Consider the following 12,806-nt stretch of genomic DNA (forward strand, 5'->3'; position numbering starts at 1 on the left):
AGGGCAAGCCACGGTATATAAACTAAGAGCAAAGCCCACTCCCTCTTTGCACTGAAGATGTTGCCTAGTCTGGCAATGAAACGTCTGCAAGAAAACAACAAGGCTATGAGACCTTGTTTGTGCAGTTAGGCATGCTACTGGTTTACCGTTCCCCTTTCACACACCGGCATCCCTGCCAGGACTGCTCAATCTAATTACTAGGGTGATGGTGGAGTTCCTCAAACTGGTGTTGTTGGAGGATTCTAATTTGCTTTCCCTGGGTAAAAGGACTGGAGTGACCCAGGAGTTCATGGCCAGCACAACCACCATGGACTGACCCAACTTATTGAGAGCTCAACACATACAAGAGGTCACATGTTAGATCTGATTTTTGTCTCAGGGCAGACTCAATATGATCTGAAAGTAGGGCACTGAGCTTAGCCCCTTGTTATGGACAGATCACTCTCTGTTGCAGAATTTTGTCACGTGACTCCCTCCATATCAAAGAAAAACCAACTACATTTGTTTGTTTGTTTATCAAATTTATATGGCTGCCCATCTCACAAAAAGTGACTCCGGGCAGCGTAGAACAATTAAATAAAACAATAAATATATAAAAACAATCATTATTAAAAAATATAAAGCAGTCATTATTTAAAAAAAATACAAACCACCAGGCACAGGAGAGAGTAGATATTAACAATGATGGAGCCATCTTAGAATGTTACCAGTCCCCTGGAACCCCCAGGCCTGCTGACATAGCCAGGTCTTGAGGGACTTAAGGAATGGAGCTAACCTCACTTTGTGGGGGAGAATGTTCCATAAGGTGGATGCCACAGCAGAGAAGGCCCACCTTCTGGGACCTGCCAAGTATAAGTCCCTAGCATATGGGACCCAAAGCATACCTTCTCTGCCAGATCTAATGAGGTGGGCAGATGTAATCAGGGAGAGGCAGTCCCTCAGATAACCCAATCCCATGCCATGAAAGGCTTTAAAGATCAAAACCAGCACCTTGAATTGGACCCAGAAGCAAACTGGGAACAGTGCCGCTCGCAGAGCATAGGTAGGGCATGTGCTGTTCTGGAATACATTCTACACTACATTCTGCACCAGTTGAAGCTTCTGGATACTCTTCAAGGGCAGCTTCATGTAGAGCATTACAGTAGTCCAATCTGGAAGTGACTAGGGCATGAGTGACTGTGAGCAGCCCCCCCCCCCCCGATCTAGGAACAGGCACAACACATAGTTGTGCAAAAACCCTCCTAGCCATGACTGCCACCCGCTCCTTTGTCTGCCACAGGGTCCTAATAGATCCAGGGGATTCTCAGAAGGTCCTTTAGGAGTTTCCTGAGGATCTGGCAGGTAGTTCAGTGGAGACCCTGAACATCCAATGGAATATGGAGGCAGCTATGGCACTTAAGCAGATTGCATTGGAGTGGCCTCTCTCCTTTTGAAGATCCCTAATCTACTGAGGGAGCTCAGGGAAGATGAAGTAGCAGAAGGAATGCCTGGAGTGTCACTGGAAGAAAACTCAAGTCTGATTGGACACTGGTAGAAGCTCATGTTCAGGTCAACAGAGTGATTTGAGTGGCAAAAAAAATATTTTGCTGTTCTTATTGCAGCTCCTGAATAGCACCCAGCAGCCTTTTTTAAGGTGACTCATTCCCTTTTATGGTTGCGGTGAAGAATGGATAAAGCCATTCAGATTCAACCTGATTTGTACTCTCATTGGACAGTACCCTGAGAATTGATCTGGGATCAATTTGAGATGATGAGTCCTGAGGAAGTGGATAGGGTTCTTTGTGGTGTCAGGTCCACAACCTCTCAGTTGGGTTCCTGTTCCTTATGCTCAATTAAGGCCTCTTGTGAAGTAGCAGGAAATTGGATTCAAGCAGTAATCAGTGCTTCTTTGAGTGAGGGGCATTCCCATTACCTGTGAAAAAGGCTGTAGAGCACCCTCTGCTCAAGAAGCCTTCATTCAACTTGATTATCTTGGATAATTTTAAATTTCTCTCTAACCTTCCCTTTTAGAGAAGGTTGTAGAGGTAGTGGCCCTCCACCTCTAGAGGACCCTAGATAAAGTAGATTATTTAGAATCTTGGCAGTTGTGTTTTAGACCAGGATACAGCATGGACACTGCGTTAGTTGCACCTTTGGAGAGACTAGGATTGGGGGAAGTATAGCCTTCGTAATCTCCCTTGATCTCTCAGCAAACCATGGTATCCTTCTGGACTGCCTCCACAGGATTTGAATGAAAGGCATAGTTTTGCAGTGGTTCTCCTCCCTTCTGAGGTGGTTCCAGTTGATGTCCTCCAGGAGGATTGATCTGCCCAGAGACCTCTATTCTATGGAATGCCTTAGGGCTTTTTATTCTTTCCACTTCTTTTTAATTCCTATATGAAACTGCTGGGAAAGGTCATCTGTTGGCATGGAATCTGGTATCATCAGTATGCTAATGATACCCAGATATGTATCTCAAACCCAGGCCAAACACATGGCATGGTAGAAGTGCTGACCCAATTCCTGGAGGCTCCCAGGGCTTACACAGGAAGGAACAGACTTAATCCCTCCAAGCCAGAGTGGCTTTGGGTTTGTGGGCCAAACAATTCCAGAGAAATACCATTTTTGTAATCCCTCATTCAGAGATGTTTGTGGTTTGGGGACTCTGCCTAGACCAATACCTCCTGCTCAGTCAGAAGGCAGCCATTGTGGCCAGGAGGGTTTTTATACAGTTACATCTTGTGTACCAATTGCAGCAATTCCTGGACTGGGAGTCCCTGCTCACAATTACTTTTGCCTAGTCACCTCCGTCTTGGATTAATGTCCTGCACCTACATAGTCTATCCATGGAAAGCATTTGGAAGCTACAGATGCTATAAGATGTGGTGTCCTGGGCAGTGATGGGTGTATTCCAATACATACTGCTTTGGGAGTTGCATTGGTTGCCACTTGGCCTCTGGGTATGTTTCAAGATGCTAGTTGTCACTTTAAAGGAAGTACATGGTTCGGTTTGGATTATCAGCCTTCATCCATCTTTATCTCCTGTCTGATCAGGTTGAATAGGGTCAAATCCCTCCAGATCCCATTTATACAGAAATGCCATCTGACTAGGCCCGAGAAGTGGGCATTTTTAATTGCTGCTCCCATACTTTGGAATTCCTTTTCCAAGGAGATCTGGTCTTTCCTTCTAGGTTTCAGGAGAGCAGTTATTCCTTCAAGGACAAGATGAGGACATGCTGTGATTAAAATTTGGTGGACACATTTTTATACAGTTTCAGTATTTCAGTGTTTTCTTGAACTATTTTTAATTAAATAAAAAGGATCATTTTAAAAAGTGTTTTTCCTGTATTTCTAAACATTTTAAAAAGTTATCCTTTATTAGTATGCATTGACAGGGTAACTTAAAAATTTGATAAGTCTTAGGAAAATGGAAATAAAGCCATGCTAGAAATATCTACCAAAAGGTGTTGGTAGCTAATTCTTTTAAATCATACATTTCCTTGTTCAAGCAAAATAAGTATGTGGGCATTGTCACAAGATCAAACTCTACAACCCAATCAGAAAGGCTCCAATTAATACAATGCGATTTCAAGGAAGTGTGATACAATCTGTGAATTATTTGAAAATGTGATATAATATTCCTTGAATACTGTTAGCATTCTATATTGGTAAAATTCCATCAGTTCAAGAAAAAAAAATACTGCATTTGTATTATTTGAAACAACATTGCAATTTATTATCAATTCTTTTGCAAGATATACTCAGCAAGTATAGGTTCCCTATCAATAAGCAAACATCTAATTCTAAAAAGTCTTCTATCTTCCCATTCCCTAAGTTGATCATATTTATTCATGGATTCTTCCTTAAAGTTCACATAATCTTGTTTGATTGTTCTCTTATTTTCCAGTCATTGGCTGGTCCTTAGCTATGACTAGCATACCCTACACTGGCCTATGGCATACCTGATAGTCAGAGCAGAAACCTTACTTTCACAGTTTGGTAGCTATTTGGATTTTCATTATCAGAAAGAGACCTCTCATACCTTGCATACCATCAAGAAGGTATTGTAAATTGTAGGAGATTAAGAACAAGATAGCAATCAAGCACTACAAAGAATTGCTGCATAATTACAAAGTAACCCACATTAAACTATGAGTATGACTCCTCTGACCTATTTATGATAGGGAATATGTTCTGGTGAAAATCATGCAAACATAGACAATGTAATCTGCCATTCCTCTATCAAAGTACAGATAAAAAGGCATCATAGTCACTGCTAAAAGGGGACAACACAAGATCACAGAGAATGTAAATTAACATTCATAATGTATATGCATTGGTTGGTGCACACTTGCATGTTGCCATTTGCCTAAAAGCTCAATATAAACAGAATATACAAGGATAAGAACATTACATTATAAATCCTGAACGTTTTCTCGTGATACTAATTGGGCCAGTTCCTAACAGGAGAATGTCAGCAAGCCCTGTGAAACCAGTTGTCCCTTCTGTGGAATCCAAAGATAGTGAGAAAGGAAGAGCTAGAAGTGATTGATAGAAGTGATTGTTGACTAATTTTGGAATTGGGGGAAAGTATTTATAATTCTTAGTAACATATGGCTGCGAGAGCTGGACCATAAGGAAGGCTGAGAGAAGGAAGATATATGCTTTTGAACTGTGGTGTTGGAGGAAAATTCTGAGAGTGCCTTGGACTGCAAGAAGATCCAACCAGTCCATCCTCCAGGAAATAAAGCCAGACTGCTCACTTGAGGGAATGATATTCAAGGCAAAACTAAAATACTTTGGCCACATAATGAGAAGCCAGGACACCCTGGAGAAGATGCTGATACTAGAGAGAGTGGAGGGCAAAAGGAAGAGGGGCCGACCAAGGGCAAGGTGGATGGATGATATTCTAGAGGTGACGGGCTCGTCCCTGGGGGAGCTGGGGGTGTTGACGACCGACAGGAAGCTCTGGCGTGGGCTGGTCCATGAAGTCACAAAGAGTCGGCAGCGACTAAACAAATAAACAACAACATTTCTAATTCGAAATGTTGATATCAGGTGATATCTGATTTATGCTATGTTGAAATTTCAGACTGCGTTCAAAGATGTGTTGCTCATTGAGGTTTGCAGGCAGATTACCTAAAGCAAAAGTGCAATATATAAAGCATGTGCCTTATAAATGCTGTTGAGGCTGCAAATGGAAAAAATGTTTGTACAGTTTTGCAGATACAGAAGTGAATTTCTGCTCTTGTTATATTGCTTATGAGCCAAGCTGAAATGAATTAATTGCAGTTACTTATTTAATAGGCTCAGTGCTGTGGTTGTCTGGGCAGGAAAACAGTTTGGGCAGTGTATCAAAGGAGTGTTTGATTTTTTTGTTGCTATTTCAGGTTTTAAACTATTCTTTAAAATTATCCCTTTGTCTGCTTAGCACCAACTAGTATTTCTCTACCTGTTATACTGTCATTAAACCACAAAAATGTAGTCTAGGATTCTTTTCTATCATCTTGCAAATAATATAGTATAGCAATTTTAGTGGAATTTCTCATGCCAAGGTATTCCCAAAAACTGAATGTACTCCCAAGGAACAGTATCTACTACCATGCAAAAAAGTACTTGGCTAAAACTCAGATCTTTTATTTTTGCTGACGGGATAAAACACATCTGAAAAAGTTATATAGATAGAATTAGAATTCTCTCCCTTATAGTTTTGGAATCTGGATATATATAATATTGATTTCAATATGAAATAACCCCTTGTTATATAAATTGTGAATATGATTACATAGTTAAAAGTAAGAATTTCAGTCTATTAGATCTGCCCATGTATATTAGTCAGTGGTATTCTGGTATTACAGGACAGGACAGGACAGGAAAGACTATTCATAAACATTTATTCCTGCTTTTCAAAGTACTTGGAATTGACTTTTCATAAATTTGAAACTGCAGAATCGAGATTTGGTGTACAGCTTGCAAGCTGAATTGGAGAAACTAAGATGTGATAGGAAGGATTCTGCTTATGCAAAAGAGGAAGTTCTCCAACTTCAGGTAAAACTTCTTAAAGCTGCATTGCTTTGCAGAATTACTAGGCATATATGCAAGAATTTGCCCCTATGTTCAAGTGCTTTGGAAGTATTTAGCTTTTTTTTTTTTTGTCCCACGAATAAAACCTGGTTTTATCATCAATTGCAGGAGTCTTTGGATAAAGAAAAGAAGTTAACAAAGGATTTGGGATGTGCAGCTACCAAACTAAAAGAGCTTTTGAAGGTCACCCAAGAACAGCTGTCCAAGGAAAGAGAAGCGTTGATGAAATTACAAGAACAGCTTCAAAAAAAGGTACTTGAATATCTTGTCTTTTCTTCTTTACTGCAACAATTCATTTACCCACATTAAGTTGGCCTTAACTTCTGCTTAATGGTGGAGTTTTTACCATCAGTGGTTCTCTGTGTACAGAACTAAACAATAGAGGAAATATAGAACTATAATTAATCAAGATAGCCTATGGTCTGCTTTTCTCCTAACTTCCTTAACATTATGTGTAAAGATAATGGCAATGAAGATGTGTTATAAAGAAAGAACACTGAGAAATAAAATTATATTTGAACCTCCTACTTCTGTAATTTTAATTTAATACTGGTTCAATCCCCTTGAAGCAGGGTTTAAGAATAATTCTGAAGGGATCCAAAACAAATTTATAACACATGCACTTTTTCCAGCTACCATCCTATATGAACACTTTCATAAGTTATCAAAGGAAACTACTATTTTAATTCTCAAATTAGTTGTATATGTGTAGCACATGGGCATGTAATTCAGGCAGTTGTGAGGATCTTTCAGCATTCCCCAAAGCTGGCATCTAAGGAACCAAACTGGGATAGGACACAAAAAAGGTGAGATGGGAATGAGGCTAGGCATGGGGTGATGGGCTTGTCTTGGAGAGATTAGTAGTGAGTAACTACAAATAAGCCCCCTTTTCCCCTCCAACTTGCAGAACTTTTCCTTCTTTCTCTCCCTTTCTGTTTGCAAAAGGAATAAAGAAACACCCTGGTACTTCTACCTTCAGCCCAGGTGATGGTTTTGTGTGATGTATGTAATTGTGCCTTACTGACCTCGAAGAGACCTGGCCTCTATGATGGCCAAAATTGCTTTCTTCTCTTCCAAGCCTCATACCATTTTAGCAGAATATAGGTAGTTTTATAGTAGCCTCAACATTTCTTCCTCACAATGGTGTTGCAACCTCTATCAGGCTCTTGGATTCCCTCCCTTGCTTCCAGATTTAAGAGGGTTTTTTACCATTTTCCTGTAATTCTTAGCAAAGAGTTCTGAGACTGTCTAGGTCCAGTAACCTAATTTTCATTTTGTTTTAGGAATTAAATGAAGACATTGTCAAAGAAGGTACATCTGTTTGACAGATCAAGAATCTAGGATGTGCACTTTATCAGACTTAAATGCTTTATATATTCCTAAAGTGAACACTTGTATACTGTAAAGGGAAATAAATAAGACAATAGTGACCAGAATCTGCTATTTTCAAAAGAAATGAAAATAAACACTTTAGTCTATAAATGCAGTAATTGTTTCTTTTGTAAAATGTTTTCTTTTGTCAAATCTGTTCAGCCAACATGCTTATTCCCCTCCCTGTGTAAAGGAGGATTATCTGCATTAAAGTATTTCTTAATCTCTGGAGGGTGAGTCTCTGCAAACTGAGGATCTTGATTTCTTCATTTGTGTGAGGACTTTCCCATGGACAGAAACTGCTCCCCTTGCAAATTCTCCTATTTCTGTGGAGAACAGTAGATTTCTCTTTCTTCCCTCCCTTGTAGCTATTTTCATTTTTTTGCCTCACCTACCAATTTACTACCTTTCAACAGCACTCCTGAACACCTTCAATTCACAAATAATTATCTGAGGAGAAAAAATGTCTTTTTTCAGGTAAATAAAATATGCTGTTGGTCATGTACCTACTGTCATGAGTACTGATGGTGAGCAGGAGGGGGCCCCTATCCAGGGGGGAAAACGCATGTGTAGTACTGAGGCCATTCAAGCAGCCATTCAAAGAGACACAGATCAGACCCGCCTTAACTTTTGGGGTTTATCTGTCTGGGTTTTTCCCACGCTTCTTCAGTTTGTTAGGATTTTCTGTCTAATGTAGCAGTAATAAAACACTAGAGACCTATTCCTCGTCTCAGCGTGATTCCTGACCGTTAGGACATCAATCCTAACAAACTCCTACTCCCATTGAAAGAGGGAGGAACAAAAAAAAAAAAAAGGAAGAGACATTTGGGAAAATGTCTTCAGAAAACCAGGAAATTCGGCAGGCCATCCAACAACTGGCAGCAGCATTGCAACAACATCAACAACAAGTAGATCTCCAGATCAACACATTACAAGCAGCCATGCTACAGCAGTTACAACAACCAGCTCTGATTAACCCACACCGGTACCAGCAGCAGCAGCAGCAGCTCTGGCAATAGTCTTGAGATCCCAGGGCAGTCTACCAGAGAAGTTTGGAGGAGAAGCAGGACAGTTGAGAACCTTTCTCACACAGTGCACAATGTTTTTCGACAGCAGACCGGCAGTTTCCCACAGACAGAACCAGAGTCACCTTCATTCTAAGTCTGCTAAAGGGACCAGCAGCCAAATGGGCTATTCCCATGGTGGAGAACAACGACCCAATTCTCAATGACTACCAGAATTTTCTGGCAGGGTTCCGAGCACACTTTGACGATCCGATCAGAGAGGTCACTGCCAGCCAGGAAATTTGGAAGCTCAAGCAAGGCAACAAGAGGGTGGGAATTTACATTGCTGATTTCAAGCTGTTAGCAGGAAATCTGGACTGGAATGAGAGTGCCTTGAAAGACCAATTCAAACAGGGGCTGGATGAAGAAATTAAGAATGAATTAGTGCGCCAGGGAACACCAGCTACCCTAGAAGGTTTATATCAACTGTCCGTGGTCGTAGATGCCAGGCTAGAAGAGCTCAGACACATGCAGCCGGGGAGAAACGGGCCTCAGAGCGCTTCCAGGCTTTCCAGCTCTCTCCGCAGCATCTCTTTACTCAGGACCAGAGGAGCCGATGCAGATCGGGGCAAGCAGGAGGCTTATTTCCGAGGCTGAGAGACAGAGAAGGAGAGAGAGAGCCCTCTGTTTCTACTGCAGAGTCCAGGGGCACATGGTGAGAGCTTGCCCAGCGAGAAGCCAAGCAAATTCCGTAAGAGCCCCAGGGCAAGCAGCAGAACCAAGAGCCACCTCCGCCTCTACTTCCAACCAGGGAAACTCTGTCGGTCTCCCTCCACAGAGCTCAGCAGGGAGACCATCAATCAATTAAGAAGAGCTCATTCCGAGGATTCCAGGCAATCCTTTTACTACTTACCAGTCATAACGCATGTAAACCCAGAGCACCAGGTCAAGCTAGAGGCCCTTGTGGATTCTGGAGCTTCCACCAATTTTATTGATGTACAGACTGTACAAGACCTCAACATCCCAACCATAGAATTGCCATGTCCCATAGAAGTTGAGACCATTGACAGCCAGCCCCTCAAGGCAGGGCCAATTAGAAGTTTCACAGAACCTTTGCAACTGACAACGGGAGACCACACTGAGTGGATCCAACTTTATGTTACTGCATCACTTAATGTGCCTATAGTCCTGGGCACACCTTGGCTGAAGATCCACAACCCATTGTTGAACTGGACGACAGGAGCAATCTCCTTCCCAGCTAAGGAATGCCAGCACCACAAGATTCAAGCCGCTCTCCTCTCTCCAGCAACCAACGCAGTCACGGAAGCAGGGGGGGTCCAGTTGCCAGCCAAGTATGCAGATTTCGCAGACGTTTTCAGCGAACAAGAGGCCACAGCATTACCCCCCCATAGGGACTGTGATTGCGCCATTGAGTTGATACCAGGAGCCAAGATTCCAGCAAGGAAACAATATCCCATGTCCCCCAAGGAACTAGCCACCTTAAAGGATTACTTGGATTCTAATCTCCAAAAGGGTTTTATCCGACCATCTACTTCCCCAGCGTCTGCTCCTACCTTCTTCGTACCAAAGAAGCCTGACCCGTTGGTCAGGAAAATTACCCACTCCCCCTAATATCTGATCTGCTGGATTGCTTACAGAAAGCACGCATTTTTACTAGGTTGGACCTCAGGAATGCATACAATCTGATCCAGATGAAAGAGGGGCATGAATATCTGACTGCCTTCGATACCAGGTTTGGTAAATTTGAGTACTTTGTTTTGCCCTTTGACTTGTCTAATGCAGGAGCCATATTTTCCTGATTTATGAATCAATTTTCTCTGATTTACTAGATAAGTATCTGGTCATTTATCTAGATGACATATTAATATTCTCTGAGGATGCTGCAACTCATGTAACCCATGTACGTAATGTCTTGCAAAGACAGAGAGAGAACAAGCTGTTCGTCAAGCTAGAGAAGTGTGCCTTCGATTTAACTGAATTACATTTCCTGGGCTATAAAATATCAACAGAAGGCATATCCATGGATCCTTCTAAGGTCCAGGCAATTCTCTCTTGGCAACCCCCCCGAAATGTGAAAGAGGTACAAAAATTTCTAGGGTTCTGCAATTTTTACAGGAGATTCATAAATTTAGTGACAGGGCTAAACCCCTCACACAGCTTTTGAAGAAAGGATCAAAGTTCATTTGGGGGGAGAGAGAGCAAGCAGCCTTCCAAGAATTTAAGCAACTCTTTGCATCCCAGCCGCTTTTGAAGCACCCTGATCCCACGAAGCAATTCATAATGCGTTCAGATGCTTCAGATATTGCTATTGGTGCTGTTTTATTGCAATATACAAACAAAACAGAGAATACATTGCTCCCTTGTGCATTTTTCTCCCGCACACTCTCACCAGCAGAGAGAAACTATGATGTTTTTAACAAGGAGTTGCTAGCAATTAAAGCAGCATTTCAAGAGTGGAGGCACTGGCTAGAAGGTGCAACCTTTCCTGTGAAAGTTTGCACCAATCACAAGAATTTACAGCTTCTACAAAACATCAGATCCCTCATCCCACGCCAAATCAGATGGAGCCAGTTTTTCTCCCGTTTCAATGTTGGTATTTCTTATGTTCCCGGGGCGCAGAACTGTTTGGCAGATGCCTTGTCTAGATCCATTCAGGCAACCCCCGCCACTCACCAGGAGGTACAGGCTATTATATTACAACCTCACAATTTTCAGCAGTCTATGAGGGGGAACCAGACAGAGATTTTAGCAGCAGGCAGACAAGCAGAGGACCTATTTACAAGAGTCAGAGCTCAGCAGCAACAGGACCCGTATGCCAGGGCCAGGATGGATGACCTCCAGAGGGGCCCGCAAGACACTGCCTCCCCCTTTAATGTGGAGGCAGGAATCCTCTGGCATAGTGGGCGATTATACATTCCCCCTCATTGAGGGAAGAAGTACTGAGACTTTGCCATGACCATCAAACGGCAGGCCACAGAGGTGTTTTCAAAACTCTCCATAGAGCTCTGAAAGACTGCTGGTGGCCTAAGATGACTGCAGACATAAAGGGTTACGTTGCTTCTTGTCATACCTGTAGATGAGTCAAGCCTCTCCCAGGGAAGCCCACAGGACTCTTGCAACCCCTACCCACCCCCAGTAGGCCTTGGGATACAATTTCCATGGATTTCATCACTGATTTACCCCCGGCCCAGAGGCTGACTTCCATACTAGTGGTGGTGGACCTTTTCACTAAAATGGCACATTTTATTCCTTGCCAGGGCCTCCCATCTGCGCAAGCCACAGCGCAGTTGTTTATGGACCATGTTTTTAGGTATAGAGGCATGATAAATCACTTGGTGAGTGACAGAGGCCCTCAGTTCACTTCAAGGTTCTGGAGGGCCCTTTTCCAGTCATTAGGGGTCCAGATCCACCTATCATCATCGCATCATCCGGCTAGTAATGGGCAAGATGAGAAAATTAACCAATGGTTACAGCAGTATTTCAGGTGTTACACCACTTATCAGCAAGACAATTGGCCAGCCCTGCTCCCCATGGTAGAATTTACTTGTAACAACTCTTTGCAATCCTCTACCAAGATGCCTCCTTTCCAAGCACTCTATGGGGTTAACCCTCGGGCGTTGCCCAACTCCTCCCAGCAGGGAACTGTCCCAGCTGCGGCTGATTTTCTTAAAGAGCAACTAGTCGCACAGGAGTTGTTAAAGGAGCAGCTGAACAGGGCAAAGAGTGCTTACAAGAGGGCCGCAGATGCTCACAGACAGGAGGGGCCAGTGATTGCAGTAGGAGACAAAGTGTGGCTCTCTACCAAGTTTTTGACCTCTACCAGACCCTCCAAGAAGTTGGACTCTAAGTTTGTGGGCCCTTTCACTGTGGTACAGCAGATAAATCCAGTGGCTTATTGCTTAAAGCTGCCAGCATCCATGAAAATCCATCCAGTCTTTCACAGAGCCTTGCTAGCCAAAGACCCTCCCCCAAGTACCTTACGATCGCAAATGCCCCCCCCCACCTCCAGTAATTGTGGAGGGGGAGGAGGAATACGAAGTCAAGGAAATTCTGGACTCTAGGAGGAGGGGAAGGGGCATCCAATATTTTTAATACACTGGAAAGGGTACCCTGAGGAAGAGCGCACGTGGGAAAATGCCAGAGATGTGCATGCACCAACGCTGGTTCAATGATTCCATCAGCTTTTCCCTCACAAACCCAAGCCTCACACTCTACCAGAGATTCCTCACTTGACTGAGCAAGCAGAGGAATCCCAAGCAGAGGAGTTCGTAAGTTGGCAACCTCCACCCCCGCCAGAGGCTCTGAGGCCAGAGAGAGAGGAGGAGGGGGAGCCACAGCCCTCCACCT

The 12,806-nt window shown here is 43.0% G+C and overlaps 1 protein-coding gene across 2 annotated transcripts in view; it reads left to right on the top strand.

Moving 5' to 3' along the window:
* The window catches only part of RRBP1 (ribosome binding protein 1), a 76,851-nt gene extending 69,302 nt beyond the window's left edge, over positions 1-7,549 (top strand). The window contains exons 15-17 of one of the 2 annotated variants that reach the window (XM_063298626.1): positions 5,929-6,027; positions 6,172-6,315; positions 7,347-7,549. In XM_063298626.1, coding sequence (XP_063154696.1) covers positions 5,929-6,027; positions 6,172-6,315; positions 7,347-7,388 — 285 coding nt within the window. In that variant the 3' untranslated portion in view covers positions 7,389-7,549. Of the gene's footprint in view, positions 1-5,928; positions 6,316-7,346 lie in introns of both variants that reach the window. The other variant, XM_063298625.1, reaches the window with a different exon arrangement.
* The last annotated feature ends 5,257 nt before the right edge of the window (positions 7,550-12,806 follow it).

This window comes from Candoia aspera, chromosome 3 (assembly GCF_035149785.1).
Source record: "Candoia aspera isolate rCanAsp1 chromosome 3, rCanAsp1.hap2, whole genome shotgun sequence".
Taxonomy (NCBI): domain Eukaryota; kingdom Metazoa; phylum Chordata; class Lepidosauria; order Squamata; family Boidae; genus Candoia; species Candoia aspera.